Here is a 13,006-nt window from a genome sequence, read left to right on the forward strand (position 1 = left end):
CATCTGCCTCTGGACGTTAAGATTGCTTTCTTCTGCTTTACATCCAGATATGAATTGCAATCTTCCCCTCCGTGATTGCTTGATCCGCAGATTGGGCAGGAGGTGTTTGACGCTGAACCATGCAAAGCTGCGGCCGGGGAAGGTCGAATGCTCCCTCTTGATTCTTCCTTTGGCCCGTTAAAATGAGACGCTGGCTTACCGGGTGCAGTTTCAGGTCGATGCTCGAAGGCTTTCTCGCGGCTCTCCAACTCCAGTCTGAAGAACCGAAGTAGAGACTTGAGTGGTGTCCGGCTGTCCGTCGCTGTTGCTGAGGATGTCGTGGACCGGGCACAATCTTCTGCCGTTGTAGATGACGTTGTACTCGGAGCATGTTGGTCCTCTGCGTGCGCGCGGTGATAGGCGAGGACGAGCTCCCTTGGAAGCGCACGCATCAGGACGGGATACAGCATCGCGTTGTAACTGTCGTCGCCAACACCTAACGCTTTCAAGCCTCGCATACGCAATTGCACGTCGTCGTAGAGCCGCCGTAAGTCACGTACTTTTCCCGCAGACATCACACCCCGGATATCGATGAGCCCATGCATGTGTTCCTGTATCAAGGCCGCTTGGTCGCCGAATCGCTGCTTAAAGATTTCGACGGCATCGGTATAGCACTCAGCTGTAGCTTGAAGCCCGGCGATGGCGGCTTCAGCTTCTCCAGGAAGCAGCGACTTTAAGTAGTTAAAGCGGTCAACAGGGGAGAGGTCCGGATTCGTATGAATAGCTGGCTCAAACTGCTGCCAGAACGGCTGCCAATTTTTTCTTCTTCCGCCGAATTTCGAAAGTTCCAATTTCGGATGTTTTATCTTGCGATGTGCGGAAGCCGTAGATTCTTTCCGGCTTTCAGGATTTGTCTTGAGTCTTAATCTGCAGATGCTAGTGGCAATCTTGTCCATATACTCAAGGACCTGTTCAAACTCAGCGTCTGCGTCGTCATCTTTGATATGTGGCTCGATCGCGGAGTCCACATCGTTGAACTGCCGTTGCACCAACTGTAAGCGCTCGAGAAGAAAGCTCACCTTTTCAATGTCGGGTGCTGTCTCGGCGGCCAATATGTCGTCGGCTTCTTTAGTAAGACGCGTCGCTGATGCTCTGACAGCCTTCCTCTTCTTCTCCAGCACCTCCAACTTGTCGTTGTCGTTGGGGTCCGGTCGATCTAAGAAATCCGTTCCAGGGTTTCGGCACCAGAACATTTGTTGGAACTATGCGTCGCTGCCGCTATCCGTTGGCCTAATCATGAATGATCAGACTTGATCCAGTCGATTAAAACTTAACTCGGTGAATTTATTTACATGTCAAATACAAAGAATCAATAGCAAGCAACCAACACATCTCTCGGAACGCTCGAGCAGTCAGCGAAGCTAGCTGCTCGTCGTTCGGCGTCCGGAGTACAACTGGTTCTCCCCACGCTGTACAAAGCCCCTTCCAACCGCGGCACCTCTGGGGGGGGGGGGGGGGGGGGGGGCATCGGCGCCCGCGCTCACACAAAGAGCTTCCGCTTTGGGTGAGCCGGCAAGGCTCCTAACTGATTTCTTCGGAAGACCAGAGCGCGAGCCTCCAAACGCCCCCCCCCCCCTCCCCCAGACGCTCCCCGGGCCAGAAGGACATGTGGCGGAAAGCGACAAGTGGGAGATGGCACAAAAAAAACCCCACTAATGGGCGGTAGGGTGAGCCCGTCCTTGACCGTCGCGCCGGAAGGTCGCAACAAAGGAAAACGGGAGGTGCCGGACAGAACTCTTAGCACGAGCAGTGCATTGCGGAAATCTCAAAGCTGCAGTGCTGGCTTTATTTGGTTACTAAAAAACGAAGGATGAGAGTGCGTGTTCAGTGCTGTGCAAGTCATTATTCTCAATGCCCGCTTCTGTAGGCTAAAGTGGAAAGACGGGCTACTTGGTCTTCGTACGCAGAATGCATTTCTTCAGCGCAACAAACACAGGACGGAGAAGGAGAACACCGAGGACGAACGCTGATTTCAACTCTCAGTTAAGTTGAAGTCATCGTTCGTCCCGCGATTTCTCCATCTTCCAGGAGAGCAAGCTGCCGGGCTAGTTGATGAAGTATGTTATATAGAATTCAGCGCAAAAAAAAAAAGCGGACAAGGGACGAAGTAAGGGACACAGAGACGTTCACGAGCGCTTCTTCGTCTTCTTCGTCCATCTTCGTCCTCTGTTTGTTGCGCTGAATAAATGCATTCTGCGCAAAACTGGTTCAACGTAAGTTATGTAAGTCAACCCCCATGATTATATGCAGGAAGTTCATTGGAACTGTAAAAAGCTGAAGATATTATTTTTAGTGTGTGTATTTCGAAATTATGTCGAGCTTTAGCCAGTAAGAAACATGCCAGCTGTGGCCACCGTATTCCGGCTGACTTCTTAATCTCATCCGCCCACCTAACTTTCTGCTTCCCCCTGCTACGTTTACCTCCTCTTAGAATCCATTCCGTTACCCTTAAGGACCAGCGGCTATCCTGCCTTCGCATTACATGCCCTCTCTTAGCCCACTTCCTCTTGATTTCGACTAGGATGTCATTAACCCGCGTTTGTTCCCTCACCCATTCCGCCCGGTTCCCATCTCTTAACGTTACACCCATCATTTTCCTTTCCATAGCTCGCTGCGTTGTCCTTAATTTAAGCTGATCCTTTTCGTTAGGCGCCATGTTTCTGCCCCGTAGGTGAGCACCGGTAAAATGCAGCTCCCAATGACACGCAAATTCTTTCGCATTCACAGCACGTAAGACAGCTTAAGTGCCCTCTACTTTGAGAAGCTTCCCCAGTTAGTGGAATATGCTCTCGTTTAAAAGCGCACTTGCTATGATCACCTGCGCGGCCCAATGTTTGTGCTTTACATTTTTGGTGGGCGCAAAAAATTATGCGTTCTAAATATTTCTTCTCGCTGCCATGCTGATGTGAAGGACAATTCAGAATCGCACAGCCGCAGCGTCTACGCAAATTCTGATGGAAAACGAACTGCAGGCTACCAGACAATGCAAGGCGTTTCAGGGAAGACGAAGTATTTCTAGAAATAGGCTTTTTGTGGTAAAAATATGGATTTATCATCATAGTATTTGCAGTGTTCGCGAACACTAGAAAATCAGTGCATCATCTTAAGTAGCAAGCTAGTTAACTAACTTTTTATAATTCACTTTTTAGCTATTAGGCTTGGGTGCCTAGGAGCAATTCGAGATCTGTAGCCGGCAGGTAGTAATAGACATAGCAGCTTTTAAAATTTCGAAGACGCGATTAGCCTTGGCACTGTGGCTAGACAAAATTTGGCTTTTTGATTAGTTACGCGCCCTGGAAAGGTTGCTCTGTCTGCATTTTCCCGCATGTATCATTGTACGATGTAGCCAAATTTTGTAGAGCCACCGCGCCGATCGAGGAGAATCGCGTTTTCCAAATCCTAAAAACTGATATGGCCGTTAGTAGCGACTGGGTGCAAATCTCTAATTGCTACCAGCTGCCTAGCTGCGATAGTTTAAAAATTAATTATCAGAAATTATTTAACCAGCTTACTACATAAGACAATTCACAGTCTTTCCGTTGTCCGCCAAAGCTAGTCATATTATGCCGCAAAAGCCATATTTTTGCCCCAAATAGCCTATTTTTGAAAATTACTTAGTCTTCCCTGAAGCACCTTGTACACTGTATTGAAGGCGCGGTGGTAGACAGAGCCCCAGATGTGGCAATGAATGCAGGTTTTTATTTCGGCCACTGAGCACGAATCCTCGTGTACGAAACCTGGTCCTTCTACTTGTAGGGTCTTTCTATCAGCTTAGTATATCAACTAGCCCTATAGATTATTTTCGCTCCATCCGACGCGATATGTGTTGAGACGCACTTGAGCTACAGACACACCGCCATTCGCAGTTTCTGTTTCTAGGAAATATCAGATTTCAGTCATCATCATAGTATGTAAATAATCGACTGTATTTCATATAGCGCGATATCAAGCAGTAGGTGTGTGTGGTGGTGTTATTTTCCCTTCGACCTGTGTGCGCACAGATCAGACACGTGGCGCCGCATGTGAGTCTTCGATAATGAGATAAGCACCGGTACTCAAGTGACCTTTCAGAATATTTCATAGACGCTAGGAATTACAGGTTCTCTTCTCGGCACCGCCTGGTACTGGCACGAAACTATCTAATGTTTGTCTTTAAACCAATGGGATAAAATTGAGGGGGAGAATAAATGTCTGCCTTAATGATATGACGCGATAGCAATGACGAGGTAATGCTCACATAGGCCAAATAGGTCAATGCTAGCTTTACTTTCATATATCCCTGGCAGTCTTCATAGTACTCCTGGCGTCGTGATACAGAGTTCAAACTATGCGGCACTGCCCCGGAAGGTGGCTGCTTATAGGGTAGTCAGTCACCTGTGGGGCTTGTCAGACGCAGGTTGCCCTGTCCAAGCCACCTTTCGCGCTCAATGATGAAAGTAAATGCCACCGTCAACAGTAGGCAGTTTGCTCACCATCGGTAGTCAGGTTGTGATGACGCCATAAGGTTACGTGAGCCTGATGGTCCAGCGGCCACCTAAGTACCTTTCATGGGGATATTTCGCCCTCACCGCGACCGCAGAGAAATAGACCGTGTTTTCAGCTAAGAGGGATCCTTAACCACATCGCGTTAAAAGAGACTGGTTGCTACTGCCTATATTTCCAACTTGAATGCGCTCAGTGTGGCCACAATTACGACGGTTGCAAAGAGAGAACTTGACGTAGCCCATCTATCAACCGAATCTTTGAGACCAACGTGCATTGTATATATGAGAATTAGAAAGGGGCGCCATCATTGCAAAAGAGCACACGTGTCACAATTTTTTTTTTCTCAGTCAGATTTGCTAGCTGCCTGCTTACAAGCATGACCATGAACTGCAACCTCTCGTGTGGTGCTGATATACTACTCCTCTGCGACCTCTCTGCCTATTGAACGAGTGTTGAAGTGGATGCCCTTCTCCCCCCATGCAAAACCTCAAGGTGATGTTGCTCCGAAGAGTAACCTTCAAGCGGTGGAGCGGGAGTGTGGCTGTGACTTCATACCACGTGACTCACCGCGCCTCGGCGCAGCTGCAGGGCGCTGAGCCGGCGGCGTTCGCTCCCCTCCGAAACTGCGTTGAACAACGTGATTTAACGCTCAGCTCGCAATTGCGCTGAACCACGTGACTCGCTGCTCATCTGATAAGATAATAAAAAGCGCGAAGCGTTGCTTGATGTTCGCGGATAGCCATGGAGAAGTCGCGGGCTGGGACCAGTGCTTCGGCTTGCATCATACACGGCTGATCTAATGTGATGATTCTTAAGATTAAGAATGCCGACAGGGGGCGTTGGTGAAGGATAGAGCGAAGAAACGTGTCAAGATTCAAGCAGATACCGAAGAAGAACGACAGACTTGCCTTCCGCTCTATAAACTAGGTTCAGCCGGGTTGAACCCCAGCCAATTTTTTAAAAACTGCTGCTCGCAGTCCTCGCAACTTTTACTGTCACCGAGCGTTCATAGCACGATGATTTTTTTTGTAACATACTGAACTGATCTTGCAATCTTTTATTGATGCAGCGACAATGAAATGCTGCGGGTAACATCTCTCTGACAACTCACAATCACGACAGCGGCAGCATGTTGCCAATCGCTTTGCACGAAAAAAAAAGGCTTTCTCGAAGGCTGCGTTTGCAATGTCATTTACCGCTCTTTTATTTAATTTGTAAACTTGCAATGCCGAGCTGTATGTAGACGAAGTTGTCTCTGACAGAAGTCAGTGATTCGCGATATCTTTTTTTTTGTTTACATTACTCGCATTTCATGCGCGTTTTGCACCTTTTTGCCTGCAAGCGTTCTCTATACTTTTAAAAGCGCTAAGAAAATGTTCCTTTGAAAAGTGATCGTGGCTACTATTTTCTGGCATATTATAGTATAGAAGTCATTTCAGCCCAGCATGAGCGGTACTTGCAGCCTGAAGCCAGCGATCGCATGTTTGCTGTGCTTTGCTGCCACTACCGGGCCTTACCGAACCCCATTCTCCATGCGGGGCCAAGTACCTCGCGCGTCATGTAGTTAAGATGGCACTATTTGGTCGCGATGGGTGATAACCACGCGCTGGAGATTGTACGTTTGAAGCGGTTCTAAACTGTGTATATTTAGGTAATCTTCTGATAAGTTCTAAACTGCCCCAAGCAGGGCGTGGCCTGAAGAGACACACTTAACAATTCCTACTCATGTCAAGCACGCGTCACTGCCGTAGCCACTGAATTGAATACTTAAGTTTGCCAGCTAAACAGGGTACAGCGTTATTCCTGTGTGGTTCATGACTCTGGATGGTGAATCCTCATCAATCAATCAATCAATCAATCAATCAATCAATCAATCAATCAATCAATCAATCAATCAATCAATCAATCAATCAATTTTTTAAAATTTATTTTTATTTATTTATGTATGACGCATTCCAAAAGCCCATAAAGGCATCATAGCAAGTTGAAATGACAAATTCATTTCTCAGACCACTAACGCGAAGGAAAAATACAATGAAAAAAGGAATAGCAGATCATATAATTTTGAGCAGCACTTGTTGTTGGGCTAGTTGGTAGGACATGCTTGTGAACAAACTAGCGCAAAACAACAGAACGGACAAGAAAAAGGCGGAACACGACGGACAGGAGCGCTGAAAACAGTCGGAAAAAAGTCGTGTTCCGCCTTTTTCTTGTCCGTTGTGTTTTTTTGCGCTGGTTTGTTCACATGCATGTCCTACAAACTAGCCTAACAACAATTCAACAATTAAAAACCGCGGTTGTCGCTTCATACTTTCCAACTATCATCGTACTAGTGCTGTAACTGCCACGAAAACTAACCTTTCCCTACAGCTTCTTTTCCATCGCAGGTCAATCGCTTCATTATGTACTTTTCACAAAATTTATCATAATCCTTATCTTAAAGAGAAGTTGCTAACAAGACCACCCTATATTTCCGCACGCATTGATCACCGTCACAAAGTTTGGATCCCTCCTTGTCGTACAAGATGCTTTCACGATTCATTCATACCCAGAACTTGTGTCAGCTGGAATCACCTTCCTCACAATATTGCTATAATTACTGATACTGCTGCATTTCGTAACGCTGTTATTAATTTTATATAAGTATGTGTCTATAACTTTGTTAATTTATTAGCTGCTGTTTTCTTTTATGTTTTGTTTTGTGTAATGCTGCCTTTTGTTAATTCTGTTATTGATTTTATACCAGTGTGTGCTGTAACTATATTCAATTTTTCTAGCTGCTGTTTTGTTTTTGTACTTGCATATTATTCCCACTCCCCTCTGTAACGCCTAACGGCCCTGAGGGTAAATAAATAAATAAATAAAAGTGTTGCTCAAATTTATTCCTTCTACAATGGGCTGTTCTTCATCGTTTGCTGTTAGCCAGTCTCAAGATCAGCGCTCCTGTCCGTCGTGTTCCGCCTTTTTCTTGTCCGTTGTGTTTTTTTGCGCTGGTTTGTTCACAAGATCATATAATATCACTGGAGCTATAAATGCACAATGCATGCGCGGGGAAGGAAACCTGATGTGCTTTACATTGTTACGTAGAAGAGGAAGCGGGCAGTGCCGCGGGAGGGAGCGCTCGCGCTAGGCCTGGAGCCATTAAAAGAAATCACATTTCATCCGACATTTCATCCTGTTCCTCGACTTGCCACGTCCTATCAATATTGCATGTGTAGTGTAGCAGCCGCGCTCGCTCACTGTGTTGAACTGTGGTAGTGAAAGACGTCGACGATCCTGAGGTGTGACGCTCGCTCGCAGCCCGAACGCTTGGCCTGCACCTTTGCTGAATGTTGTAAAGCGACCTAGGTTCTGCTCAGCGACAACCCCCTCCTACATTTGGTGGAGGCTGCTGTAAGTTCCCCCTCTCGTCCTCATCCTGGAGCTCCGTAGCCGCACCTTACGTTCGCAGCCCGTTATGCCCGAAGTCACCAGCCAGACAGCCCCCATCCCGTCGCCTACCATCCTCTGTTCTGGCGGGCTCCAGCAGCGAGATCCCAGCGTCTTCAGCGGTGCCGACGACCACGTCAGCGCCTACAGCAAGTGGGACGATGCCACCAAGCTCAGTAACGTGCTTTTCTACCTCATCGATGTCGCAAACTTATGGTTTCGCAATCATGAGGTAGACTTGCCTACCTGGTCGTCCTTTAAGACCAGTTTCTCGGAGGTATTCGGCCGCCCAGCTGTACGCAAACTGCGCGCCGAACAACGCCTCCGCGCTCGCTCTCAGCACGCCACCGAAACCTTCATCAGTTATATAGATCTTCTAGACCTGTGCAAGCGCATCAATCCATCCATGCCGGAGGCCGATAAAATTAATAACATTCTGAAGGGCATCTCCGACGACGCGTTCCAGATGTTGCTAGCCAGGAATCCACAAACAGTGGTCGATGACATCCAGCTTTGCCAGAGCAATGACGTCCTCAGGAAGGAGAGGAATTTACTCGCCGTTCCGGCGTCCTCGACGAGCCCCTTCCTGCGCCGCCGGTCTGCAGTTTGGTCTCTGACCCGGCCTCACTGCTTCCCGAGATCAAGGCCTTTATACGGGAAGAGGTGGGCCGCCAACTGTCCCTCCTTCCTGTCTCTGGAGACCCTGCGCCACCCCTAGATCCCACACTTCAACGCACCATCCAAGAGCAGGTCGCCGACGCTTTGCCCTCTAGCCCTCGGCCTCCGCCTGTGACGGCCCGTCTCACATACGCTGTGGTTGCCGCCAGACCCCGACGCTCCGACGCCTATGTTAACCACCGATCTGTAGCGCCGCTACCACCTCCACCGGCACCTATCCGTCGTCGTCTGCCGCCTCGCCGCGCCGTCATGAACGCATGGCGCACCCACGACAACCGCCCCATATGTTACGCCTGTGGCTTGCCGGGCCACGTCGCCCGGCTTTGTCGCCAACACCCGCCGAGTTTCCGGGACGGGGCAGGCGCATTCCACTACGACCCTGCGCCTCCCTCGCTACCAGTTTCCTACAGCACCCCTGCGGACTCCTTCCATCTTGACCGCTCTTCATATTCTTTACGCCGGTCGCCTTCTCCCCGTCGCCGATATATCTCTCCCATGCGCCAAAGCGACCTAGATTCTGCTCAGCCACAACCCCCTCCTACAAATTAAATAATTTTGTCCGGAAGAAAGAACACAGAAACAATTTCGCCAATGTTCCTTCAAGCGATGCGCGGCAGAAATTAAGGAAATTTTTATTATTTTGAAAACGTAGCGCTTGCCATGACTCTACCTTTTTGCTTCCTGAAGTGTTCGGGATGCCAGAAGTCTCTGTGTAACCACTTGGTCGAAGCTTAACCGGTAGAGTGCGATCGGTACAGTGCCGAAAAGACAGGCCCAAATGTCTTCGTCACTCATTAGATCCAATCTGTAGCTGTTGAAAGATATAAATTCAATGTCTTCAAATATCTCTGCAAAATATTTGTAAGCATTACCCGAGCCTTGCCAGCTGGTGTCCATAATCAACAACTTGTTTACGAGGTTTTATTAATATATAAATTAATTGCTAATTTAGATAAAGGTTGAATTTGTAATGGCCGTGCGACTTTCATATCAAGAAAGAAGTAAGAATTTGGAAGTGAACAGGAAAAAAATTGTTTCCTTTTTATTTGAGATATTTTACTTTTCAAAGCTTAGCACTGCACTTCCTAGCTCACAACGCGATTCACCCAATGCGCACTTAAATTAAACCTTACTCAGTGCCTCCACGTTGAAAAAGGCATCAACAATCAGAGTAAATGGCAAAGGCTCTCATCAGTCTTGGAGTTTCGACTTTTTAAGGGTTTGTAACGTTTAACTTATTAAGCGGCTCTGGCTATGGGGACGCCGTAGTGGAAGCTCTATATAGTTTCTACCACATGGGGTTCTTTAACGTGTACTGACGTCGCTTATCCCACGGATCCCTGTCATTTTGCCTCTGTTGAAATGCGGCCGCCGCCGTCAGGATAGAACACACGTCTTGCTGGTCAGCAGCGGAGCACCATAACCACTGAGCTACCCCGGCGGCTGGGTCGTATAGTTTCCGGAAGGAAAATATATGAAGATTTTTCACTTACTCTGCAATGTATTTGGCAACTTCCAGGTCGGCAACAGGCATGACTGTTGAATTTGTGGAGATTGTGTCATATATAATTTGCCCAACGACGATGGTCGGTGCGCAGACGATGAACAGAAACTGCATGCAATCTGTCCACACAACACCCCTCAGTCCTCCCTGAGGGAATAAAGTACGCATGCATTTCTTCACCACATCTTGAGGCCACAGTACTACGCTACGCATATCACATTCTCTCGAGAAGATTGCTGGGCATAAAACATCGGCAGGCCCGCTTATCGGTAGGCCCCAGGACCATGAAGCGTGTAACCGGAAAGCGGAGGCGACCGGAAGGCAGAAGTGGTAGGAAAGCCACGATAGTGACGTCATAGGCAACTTGATCATTTAACAAGCGCTGGCCCGGATGATATGTGCTCTACTCACATCAAAATGATAGCACCACTAATTTAACTTGACATTTATTGCTATAGTTAACGCTGCATTCAAACAGGTGTCTTCTCTCGTGAACTGAAATGCGATGGGACCAGGATCGTCTTTAAAAAGGGTGACCGTTCGTTAATTGACGACCGCAGACCTAAATGCATCCTATGCTTCCTCAGCAAAATAGCCAAGAAATTGCTCTAAAAACGTCTGTGTTTATATTAATGAATTCAATATACTGTCACCATTCCAGTCTGGCTTTCGGCAAAGTGTTTCAGGTGAGTTAGCTATTGTTGACACTATAGATGGTGTGAAGAACGCTCCGCCTGTTTTTACTGCCTTCTTCAAAATTAAGCACGCCGTTCTCTTGAACAAATTAGAAGAATTAGGAATAAGCGGCCACCCTTTATAACTCCTTAAAAGCTCTTTACATGACCAGCAGGAAAGAGTTAATACTTTGGTGCAAATTCTGGAGGGAGAATTACGTACGTCTCATAAGGCTGTACGTTGGGCTCACCTTTGTTAATAATTTACACCAATGACCTGGCTTATTCACTAGCTCTTCAAGTAGTTGATTATAAGCTGACAAGGGTTGAAAAATTTATTCATTCACTCGCACTGAAACTGAACATTGCAAACCCTCTCCTTTCATCATCATCATCTGCCTGACTACGCCCACTGCAGGGTAAAGGCCTCTCCCATGTCTCTCCAATTAACCTTGTCCTTTGCTAGTTGCGGCCACCGTATTTCCGCAAACTTCTTAATCATATCCGCGTACCTAACTTTCTGCCGCCCCCTGCCACGCTTGCCTTCTCTTGGAATCCATTCCGTTACCCTCAAGTGCCAGCGGTTATTTTGCCTTCGCATTACATGCTCTGCCCGAGCCAATTTCTTCCTCTTGATTTCGGCTAGGATGTCATTAACCCGTGTTTGATACCTGACACACTCTGCCCTCCGCCTGTCACTTAACGTTGCAGTTATAATATTCCTTTCCGTACCTTGCTGTACAGCCATTAGCTTAAGTAGAAACCTTTTCGTTAGCCTCCTCGTTTCTGCCCCGTACGTGAGTATCGGTAAGGTACAGCTGTTACACAAGATGCTTCACCATTACACCAAGTTACAGCAATTAATTTTCAAAAATTTGCTTTTTTGGGTAAAAGTATAGCTTTTGCGGCATGGTACCACCAGCAATGGCGGACACCGGAAAGCCGGTGAATTGTCTTAAGTAGCAAGCTGATTGACTAATATCTAATAATTAACTTTTAACTATCAGAGCTCGGCAAAAAGTTGCAATTAAAGATTTTAAACATGGTCGTTAGTAATAGCAGTATCAGTTTTTAGAATTCAGAATCGCGATTACCTTTGGTGCTGTGGCTCGACAAGATTTGGTTAGATGGTGCGAAAATATATGCGCTTTTGAAAAACACGCAGGCAAAGCGACCTTTCCACCACACGTAACTAGCAAGAGAAGCAAAATTTTGTCGAGCCAAAGCGCCAAGGGTTATCGCGTTGTCTAAACTGTAAAAAAAATTATATGGCTATTACTAACGACCAGCTGCAAATCCTTAATTGCAACTAGGCGCTTGGCTCTAATAGTTAAAATCTTGGTAATGTAAAGGCTTTTAGCGCAAAATGACTAATAAAGGACGGGGATAGAACACTTGTTGTGTTATCGCGCGCTTGTTGTGTTATCTTCTTGTCCTTGTCTTTTTGTGCGTAGTACCCCCCTTGTATTCACCACAGACACAAAGGAGCGCTCCTTTGTGTCTGTGTTCTATCCCGTCCTTTCTTAGTCGTTTTGCGCTAAAAGCCTTTACATTACCAAGATGAACTAACTCGCCCAGCAGAACGTGTTACTGAATAGTTAAAATATTTGTAAAAAATTACTTAACCAGCTTATTACTGAGAATGATTCAGCGGTTTCGTGATGTCTGCCAACACTGGTGATACTATGCTGAAAAAAACCATATCTTTACCTCCAAAAGCCTGTTTTTTAAATATTACTTATTGCCTTCCTCGAAACACCTGGTATACTAAGCTGCTATGTGCTAAGAATAAACCACTCAAATACTAAGTTTTTCGTATTCTGCTCTCACCAGCGAATAATAAGATCCAATCCTTCTGTACCTAGCAACAGTTACATCATATGGCAAGCACCACAAGCATTTATGAAAGAACTCGGGCATTTTTGAGTTGGTAAAACTGATTCCCGGGTGTCCTTACCTTTTTATTCATTGTTTTTATTTGTTTATTGACCAAGTTCACACTTCTATCATTTGCATTTTGTTGAATTTATCAATTTATGCAGGTGTCAGTTCTCATCATTTTAAATCGTTCTTCGAAAACGATAATCATAATAAAGCAAGGCTTGATTTCAACTGAAATTTCATTTCACCATAATTTCATATCAACCATAGTAAACCGGCAGCTTGTTATTCTTGTACTTCATTCTGGAACTCTCTG

The 13,006-nt window shown here is 46.5% G+C and overlaps 1 protein-coding gene across 1 annotated transcript in view; it reads right to left on the bottom strand.

Moving 5' to 3' along the window:
- The window catches only part of LOC149360913 (sodium-coupled monocarboxylate transporter 2-like), an 85,636-nt gene that overhangs the window by 29,899 nt on the left and 42,731 nt on the right, over positions 1–13,006 (bottom strand). The window contains exons 5-6 of the mRNA XM_089567954.1: positions 10,125–10,282; positions 9,302–9,442 (exon numbers count right to left, since the gene is read on the bottom strand). Of these exons, the coding sequence (XP_089424080.1) occupies positions 9,302–9,442; positions 10,125–10,282 (299 nt within the window). The remainder of the gene's footprint in view (positions 1–9,301; positions 9,443–10,124; positions 10,283–13,006) is intronic.

Source organism: Amblyomma mixtum, chromosome 2, assembly GCF_055824585.1.
Source record: "Amblyomma mixtum isolate Tamu chromosome 2, ASM5582458v1, whole genome shotgun sequence".
NCBI lineage: Eukaryota > Metazoa > Arthropoda > Arachnida > Ixodida > Ixodidae > Amblyomma > Amblyomma mixtum.